This window comes from Lethenteron reissneri, chromosome 60 (assembly GCF_015708825.2).
Source record: "Lethenteron reissneri isolate LAM-NWPU_2019-01 chromosome 60, ASM1570882v1, whole genome shotgun sequence".
Taxonomy (NCBI): domain Eukaryota; kingdom Metazoa; phylum Chordata; class Hyperoartia; order Petromyzontiformes; family Petromyzontidae; genus Lethenteron; species Lethenteron reissneri.
Window position 1 is genome coordinate 4264837 of NC_083838.1, and position 9516 is coordinate 4274352.

General features: G+C 55.3%; 1 protein-coding gene across 1 annotated transcript in view; it reads right to left on the minus strand.

The window, feature by feature from the left end:
* Positions 1-7472: 7472 nt before the first annotated feature.
* The window catches only part of LOC133357850 (copine-4-like), a 15947-nt gene continuing 13903 nt past the window's right edge, over positions 7473-9516 (minus strand). The window contains exon 9 of the mRNA XM_061575993.1: positions 7473-7526. Within this exon, the coding sequence (XP_061431977.1) occupies positions 7473-7526 (54 nt within the window). The remainder of the gene's footprint in view (positions 7527-9516) is intronic.

The following is a 9516-nucleotide window of genomic DNA, read 5'->3' on the forward strand; positions in this document are numbered from 1 at the left end:
ACCCCCCCATCTCTACCACCCCCCCCATCTCTAACCACCCCCCCCCATCTCTACCACCCCCCCATCTCTACTCTACCACCCCCCCCATCTCTACCAACCCCCCCCATCACTACCACCCCCCCATCTCTACCACCCCCCCATCTCTACCACCCCCCCATCTCTGCCCCCCCCCCATCTCTACCACCCCCCCCCCCCATCTCTACATCTCTACCCCCCCCAATCTCTGCCCCCCCCCCCGTGCCAGGGGTGATGGTGCAGGGGTGAAGGTGACACCCGAAGCGACTCTAAATGGGGGGCCACAACAATCGGCTGAAACATATCACGGCCCGAATTGCTATTCCTGGAGCGATGATTGCGCTGAGCGGGTGAATTCATTTCTGCGCTGTCCTTGTATCATCTGCACATCGAACACCGATGGGACTGCGATCCAGATCCTCCAAGGATCCTTGAACTCCTCACAGATCCTTCAAGGATCCGTGAACTCCTCACACAATGCAGCCTGGTTAGAGCCATGATGCATTGTGTGAGGAGTTCACAGATCCTTCAAGGATCCGTGAACTCCTCACACAATGCAGCCTGGTTAGAGCCATGATGCATTGTGTGAGGAGTTCACAGATCCTTCAAGGATACGTGAATCCTCACACAATGCAGCCTGGTTAGAAACAGCCTGGTTAGAAACACTCTCACACAGAGCCAGCATGCATTGTGTGAGGAGTTCACCGATCCTCCAAGGATCTGTGAACTTCTCACACAATGCAGCCTGGTTAGAGCCAGCATCGGTCACGTGGGCATGCCGGCGGGAATGTTTGGAACCGGCGGAGATGTTCCATGAGAGGGGGGTCCACGTCTCACACGCTGAGAGAAGGGACGCTTTCACACACTCTTTCTAGAGAAACACTCTCTCTCTAGAGAAACACTCTCTAGAGAAACACTCTCACACACTCTCACACACTCTCATACTCTCACACTCTCGAGAGAAACACTCTCTAGAGAAACACTGTCTAGAGAAACACTCTCACACACTCTCACACTCTCTAGAGAAACACTCACACACTCTCACTCTCTCACACTCTCTAGAGAAACACTCTCACACACTCTCACTCTCTCACACTCTCTAGAGAAACACTCTCTCACACTCTCTCACACTCTCACACACTCTCTAGAGAAACACTCTCACACTCTCTAGAGAAACACGCTCACACTCTCTCACACTCTCTAGAGAAACACTCTCTCACACTCTCTCACACTCTCACAGAACTCTCCGGCCATGCCCCCCCCCCCCCCCCGTGTTCTCAAATTACATCAATTTCCATGCAAATCCGCCTCCCCTCGTGTACGCGCCTCGCCACGACCCCTGGGCACACACTCAACCCCCCCCCACATCAACACAGCCGACTTAGCCCCCCCCCCACATCCCCCCCCCCATCAACACAGCCGACTTAGCCCCCCCCCCACATCCCCCCCCCCCCCATCAACACAGCCGACTTAGCCCCCCCCACATCCCCCCCCCCCCATTAACACAGCAGACTTAGCCCCCCCCCGCCCTACTCACCCCCCCACCTCACATCGCCGTGTCTCCCTGTCTCACCGTGTCCCATCATGTCTCCCCTGTCTGCCTCTGTCTGTGTCGCGGTGTCTCTCTGTATCTGTGTGTGTGTCCCCGTCTCTCCCTGTCTCTCTCTCCCGTATCTCCCTGTCTCTCTGTCTGTGTCCCCGTGTCTCCCTGTGTCTCTGTCTGTGTGTGTCCCCGTGTCTCCCTGTCTCTCTGTCTGTGTCCCCGTGTCTTCCTGTGTGTCCCCGTCTCTCCCTGTCTCTCTCTCTCCCATGTCTCCCTGTGTCTCTGTGTGTGTCTCCGTGTCTCCCTGTGTCTCTGTGTGTGTCCCCGTGTCTCCCTGTGTGTGTATGTGTCCTCGTGTCTCTCTGTGTGTGTCCGTCTCTCCCTGTCTCTCTCTCCCGTGTCTCCCTGTGTCTCTGTGTGTGTCTCCGTGTCTCCCTGTGTCTCTGTGCGTGTCCCCGTGTCTCCCTGTGTTTGTGTGTCCCCGTCTCTCCCTGTCTCTCTCTCTCCCGTGTCTCCCTGTGTGTGTCTGTGTCCTCGTGTCTCCCTGTGTTTGTGTGTCCCCGTCTCTCCCTGTCTCTCTCTCTCGTGTCTCCCTGTGTTTGTGTGTCCCCGTCTCTCCCTGTCTCTCTCTCTCCCGTGTCTCCCTGTGTGTGTCTGTGTCCTCGTGTCTCCCTGTGTTTGTGTGTCCCCGTCTCTCCCTGTCTCTCTCTCTCTCGTGTCTCCCTGTGTCTGTGTGTGTGTCCCCGTGTCTCCCTGTTTCTCTCTCTCCCGTGTCTCCCTGTGTGTGTCTGTGTCCTCGTGTCTCCCTGTGTTTGTGTGTCCCCGTCTCTCCCTGTCTCTCTCTCTCGTGTCTCCCTGTGTCTGTGTGTGTGTCCCCGTGTCTCCCTGTGTCTCTGTGTGTGTCCCCCCCCATGTTTCATCCACCCCCGTGTCTCACCCATCCGCGTGTCTCTCTGTATCAATGCATCTCCGTGTTTGACTGTCAACCCCCGTGTCTTGCCACGTCCCTCTGCCTCTCCAGGTCCTCGGATGTCGCCCTGTCTCCCCGCGTCCACCCTGTCTCCCCACGTCCACCCTGTCTCCCCACGTCCACCCTGTCCCTGTCTCTCTGTGTCACCGCGTCCCCGTGTGTCTCTCTCTGTCTCACCATGTCCCCACGTGTCTCACCGTGTCTCACCACGTGTCTCGCCGTGTCCCCCGTGTCTCCCCGTGTGTCTCTCTCTGTCTCACCGTGTCTCCCCGTGTCTCACCGTGTCTCCCCGTGTCTCACCGTGTCTCACCGTGTCTCCCCGCGTGTCTCACCGTGTCTCACCGTGTCCCACGTGTCTCACCGTGTCTCACCGTGTCTCATCACGTGTCTCACCGTGTCTCCCCGCGTGTCTCACCGTGTCTCCCCGCGTGTCTCACCGTGTGTCTCACCACGTGTCTCACCACGTGTCTCCCCGCGTGTCTCACCGTGTCTCACCGTGTCCCACGTGTCTCACCGTGTCTCCCCGTGTCTCACCGTGTCTCACCACGTGTCTCACCGTGTCTCACCACGTGTCTCACCACGTGTCTCCCCGTGTCTCACCGTGTCTCACCACGTGTCTCACCACGTGTCTCACCGTGTCTCCCCACGTGTCTCACCACGTGTCTCACCGTGTCTCCCCACGTGTCTCACCACGTGTCTCACCGTGTCTCCCCACCTGTCTCACCACGTGTTTCCCCGTATCTCACCGTGTCTCACCGTGTTCCCCGCGTGTCTCACCGTGTCTCCCCACCTGTCTCACCACGTGTCTCCCCCCGTGTCTCACCACGTGTCTCCCCCCGTGTCTCACCACGTGTCTCCCCACGTGTCCCGCCCATCGTCGTGTCTCTGCAGAGATCCCGGATGATCCGGCCCTGGCTGAGATTCTGTATGAGGACGACTTCGAGGTGGACAGCGACGACACCAACAGCACGGACGACGACGACGACGATGAGTCCACCACAAACGTACGCTGACCCAGCGACACACACAGAGACACACACAGTGACACACACACAGTGACACACACACAGTGACACACAGTGACACACACACACAGTGACACACACACAGTGACACACACAGTGAAACACACACACAGCGACACACACACACACACACAGTGACACACACAGTAACACACACAGTGACACACACACAGTAACACACACAGTGACACACACACAGTGACACACACACACAGTGACACAGACACACAGTGACACACACAGTGACACACACACACAGTGACACACACACACAGTGACACACACACAGTGACACACACAGTGACACACTCACATACAGTGACACACACACACAGTGACACACACAGTGACACACACACACCAGTGTACCAACTGCCCTATGGGTGTCAATGCACGTGTCACTGTGTGTGGCGCCCACGATCCATCCTGGGTTTGACCAGCAGGCTGGACTGTGTGAGGAGCTCACAAATCCTTGAGAGATCTGGACGCGTTCCCATCGGTGAGCTCCTCCGGCAGGCAAGGCTGCGCTGGCTGGGTCATGTAGCCCGCATGTCTGTCACCATGTGTGTCACCGATCGCGTCACTGATCGTGTCACCGCGTGTGTCACCGTGTGTGTCACCTTGTGTGTCACCGTGTGTGTCACCTTGTGTGTCACCGTGTGTGTCACCGTGCGCGTCACCGCGTGTGTCACCGTGTGTGTCACCGTGTGTGTATCACCGCGTGTGTGTTACTGATCGTGTCACCGATCGCGTCACTGATCGCGTCACCGCGTGTGTCACCATGTGTGTCACCATGTGTGTCACAGTGCGCGTCACCGCGTGTGTCACCGCGTGTGTCACTGTGTGTGTCACCGTGTGTGCGTCACTGATCTCATCACCGCGCGTGTGTCACCACGTGTGTGTTGCTGATCTCGTCACCGCGTGTGTGTCACCGCGTGTGTGTCACCGTGTCACAGGACAGCGACGTGAGGGATCTGCTCCGCTGCTTCCACGCCGTGGTGGACGCGGCGGGCGACGACGGCTCCCAGCGCTAGCAGCAGCGCCAGCAGCTGCCCCGTGGGCATCGGGGGTCTCTCCCGACGTCGCAACGCGAGCCTGGACACACCGCCACCGCCGCCGTCACCACAGTCCCCGTCACCGCCGCCGTCAGCCACCACTGCCGTCGTCACTGCCGCCACCGTCACCACCACAGTCACCACTGCTGTCACCACCGTCACCATCACCACCGTCACCGCCGCCGTCACCACCACCACCGTCACCACTGCTGTCACCACCGTCACCGCCGCCGTCACCACCACCACCATCACCACCGTCACCGCCGCCGTCACCACCACCGTCACCGCCGCCGTCACCACCACCACCATCACCACCGTCACCGCCGCCGTCACCACCACCGTCACCACTGCTGTCACCACCGTCACCGCCGCCGTCACCACCACCACCATCACCACCGTCACCACCACCACCGTCACCACCACCACCGTCACCACCACCACCGTCACCACCACCACCGTCACCACCACCGCCACCGCCGTGGCAGGAGTCGTCCTCTCCCACCGAGCGCGGTGGAGAGAAGTGGCCGTGGCCGACTGGCTCAAGGGCAGCTGAAGAACAAAGCGTGGAAATTGAACCGATCGCCGTCAAGCGCCACCAGCAGCAGCATCATCAGCAGCAGCACCAGCAGCACCAGCGGCAGCACCAGCAGCACCAACAGGAGCAGCAGCACCAGCACCAGCAGCAGAAGTAGCAGAAGTAGCACCAGCAGCAGTAGCAGCAGCAGCAACAGCTGCAGCAGCAGCAATAGCTGCAGCACCAGCAGCAGTAGCAGCAGCTGCAGCAGCAACAGCAGCAGCAGTAGCAGCAGCTGCAGCAGCAGCAACAACAGCATCAGCACCAGCAGGAGCAGCAGCAGCAGCATCAGCAGCAGCAGCAGCAGTAGTAGCAGCATCAGCACCAGCAGGAGCAGCAGCAGCAGTGGCGGCGGCAGCAGCAGTAGCAGCAGCAGTAGCACCAGTAGCAGTAGCAGCAGCAGTAGTAGCACCACCAGTAGCAGCACCAGCAGGAGCAGCAGCAGCAGCAGTAGTAGCAGCAGCAGCAACAGCAGCATCAGCACCAGCAGGAGCAGCAGCAGCAGCCGCGGCAGTAGCAGCAGCAGGAGCAGCAGCAGAAGCAGCAGCAGTAGCACCAGCAGCAGCAGCAGTAGTAGCACCACCAGTAGCAGCAGCAGCAGTAGCAGCAGCAGCAGTAGCAGCAGCAACTAGCACAGCGAATTTTGGCCACGATGCGGCCGGCGCTGCCGCCCAAGGAACTGGGCCTCTCATCCCACCGGCGTGCAGGGGAGCTGATGCTGCTGCTGCTGCTGCTGATGATGCTGCTGATGATGATGCTGCTGATGATGATGCTGCTGATGATGATCATCGCTGAGCTCCGCGGTCATCATCGTCCGTGATGGGCAGCCGAAGATATTTTACAAAATATATATATGTTCATTCACGGGTCTCTGTGTGAGTCTGTGGGTCTCTGTGTGAGTCTATGGGTCTCTGTGTAAGTCTGTGGGTTTCTGTGTGAGTCTATGGGTCTCTGTGTAAGTCTGTGGGTCTCTGTGTGAGTCTATGGGTCTCTGTGTGAGTCTATGGGTCTCTGTGTGAGTCTATGGGTCTCTGTGTAAGTCTGTGGGTTTCTGTGTGAGTCTATGGGTCTCTGTGTAAGTCTGTGGGTCTCTGTGTGAGTCTATGGGTCTCTGTGTGAGTCTATGGGTCTCTGTGTGAGTCTGTGGGTCTCTGTGTGTGTGTCTATGGGTCTCTGTGTGAGTCTGTAGGTCTCTGTGTGAGTCTGTGGGTCTCTGTGTGAGTCTATGGGTCTCTGTGTGAGTCTATGGGTCTCTGTGTGAGTCTATGGGTCTCTGTGTAAGTCTGTGGGTCTCTGTGTGAGTCTATGGGTCTCTGTGTGAGTATGTGGGTCTCTGTGTGAGTCTGTGGGTCTCTGTGTGAGTCTGTGGGTCTCTGTGTGAGTCTATGGGTCTGTGTGAGTTTGTGGGTCTCTGTGTGAGGCTATGGGTCTCTGTGTGAGTCTGTGTGTCTCTGTGTTAGTCTGTGTGTCTCTGTGTTAGTCTGTGTGTCTCTGTGTGAGACTGTGGGTCTCTGTGTGAATCTGTGGGTCTCTGTGTGTGTGCCTACGGGTCTCTATGTTACAGATTTGACGTCACAGCTCACTTGCCGTGCAAAAAATAAATGCATTATTGAGCTCCCCAACCCCCCCCCCCCCCCCCCCCAAATTTGTTTTATTATATTTTTATAATTTCTGTATGGTGTACAGTCTGGAAAGTACCCACATGGCAAATTTCAAGTTTGTTGCATGTCAGGAAGTATGCTAAACATTTCGAACAGACACACATAATCACAATTTTGCTTTTTAATATATATGGAAATAGATTTGTTTTCTCTTTTAAGGCCACGCGGCAGAGGGCTGAACCGGGTACCCGATACCCGTACCCTACCCGATACCCGGCTACCCGTATCCGGCCGGGTACGGGTACCCGTTTGCGACCCTGGTGCGGCCGAACGGGTAGGCCGTGAGTCACTGGTGAGTCACCGTTTGTCACTCATTTCCCAACGTCTTGTCTCTTCTCACAATTCAAGTTCCTAGAATCAACCCACCCGCGCCTGCAACATGGCTTCATCCCAGAGGTCGCAATCAGGTACCCCGATACCCGTACCCTACCCGTACCCGACCGGGTAGGGTACGGGTAGGGTACGGGTACGGCCGGGTACGGCCGGGTACGGGTACCCGTTTGCGACCCTGGTGCGGCCGGGTACGGGTAAGGAATCAAAACCCGTTTGCGACCTCTGCCACGCGGTGTCGGCCATTATCGAGTCCGTGCTCCGTCGTCGTTCTGGCCGATTTTTCGTCTTTTTTTTCTTCAACGGCAGCAACGCCGCCGCTTGGCCGCCAGGTGGCGAGGCAGGATCTCGATCTTCGTGAGCGGAGCGATGCCGATACGAATGATCAGAAGTTTCGTTGTTTTATACTGGAGGAATCTGAAGCTATTTTTTTTATTGCAGATGTCCAGTAGATTACCTCCCTCACCCACCCTCTGCGAGCTAGGGTGGTGGGCGTGCTTGTGTCGTAGTGATAATGATGCTATTATTGTGACGGTCCCACCTGATGATAGAGAGTTGTGATTTATAATTGTATTTCTATTATTTCTATTATTTTTACGTCGTGAATCGAAACGTCGTGAATCGAAACGTTGTGAATTTGAAACGTGAATCGAAACGACGTGAATCGAAACGTTTTTAATCTAAGCGTCTTCTTGGTTCTTTCGGTAAAGTCACGTAGAAGGGAAATAATAAAATAATAAAAATAAAACATTATAAAATACAATTCTCACGACGTTTCGGCCACAACGCAAGCAGCCGTCCTCAGGTGAAGAACAGGTCTGTTGGAAAGACAGCGTCTGAATGAACACCACCAGGCTTGGCAGCGTATATTTAAGCTGGGTTAGGGGAGGAAGGGCGCCTTTCCGACAGACCTGTTCTTCACCTGCGGACGGCTGCTTGCGTTGTGGCCGAAACGTCGTGAGAATTGTATTTTATTGTTTAATATTTTTTTATTTGTTTATTTCCCTTCTGCGTGACTTTACCGAAAGAGCCAAGCAGATGAATCCCTGCAGTCACGAAAGAAGCTTTAAATCGAAATAAAAAACATGTGTATATATATGATAGGCGACGTTTCGGGCTAGGGCCCTTTTTGCAGCTATTCCACCAACAAGGCAGGAGAAACGTTGTCAATACTCACTCCTATTCTTTGGTTCTTTCGGTAAAGTCACGTAGAAGGGAAATAATAAAATAATAAAAATAAAACATAATAAAATAATAATATTATTTCATTTTATTATTATATTTTATTCCATTATTTTATTTTATTATGTTTATTTTTATTATTTCATTATCTCCCTTCTACGTGACTTTACCGAAAAAAACCAAGAAGATGAATCCCTGCAGTCACGAAAGAAGCTTTAAATCGAAATTTTATCTAAGCGTCGTGAATTCGAAACGTCGTGCATCTTAACGTCGTGAATCGACACGGTTCACAGGAGGCGGGGGGGTAGCAGTGGCAGGTGGTAGTAGTAGTAGCGCTTTCGCGAACAATACTATTCACAATAAAGGATGTATGGGGTTAGGGGCCGTCCATAAATGACGTCACGCGATTTTGGGCGATTTTTGACCCCCCCCCCACCCCCCCTCGTCACACGGCGTCACAAAAAGTCAGACCCCCCCCCTCCCTCAAATATGACGTCACAAAGCTCTGCCCCCCCCCCCCAAACTAAAACATGCTTCAAATCGCTTTAAACTATTGTCATTGTAGTGCGTATTTAATGTGGCGCTGCACTCTGATGTTGTAGGAGAAAACATTTATTAAAAAGGTCAATTTAATTAAGTAGAACGTGTTGTCTATATTTATTTAAAGTTGCGCATTTTGATGTGACGTCACATTTCTCACCCCCCCCCCCCTCGTCACACATCGTCACAAATGTCTGACCCCCCCCCCCCCACCTAGGTGCGTGACGTCATTTATGGACGGCCCTATTAAATCGCGTAATTAAAATGTGTCCTTAACCCGATCACCACCACCCGGCAGCTAATTTCATCAAGTTTCTCACCGACACAACACATTGTCCTGCGGAGGGAGCTGGTAGGAACGTCGGTTTGCTCGGTCAATGGCCTGCAGGGTCAACGGCGGCGTGGTGTATTCCGCAAATATGCCCGACTGTGAGGGCGGGCACAAGCCGGCGTGAGTAGGTTAAACGTTGAGTTTTATAAGGGCACCACGGGGTGACCAGCCCCTCCCCACCCAGCCCCACCCCACCCTCCCACCCCCCACCAAACCCCACCCTCCCCACCCAGCCCCTCCCCCCCCACCAGCCCCTCCCCACCCAGCCCTCCCCACCCCCCCTCCCCACC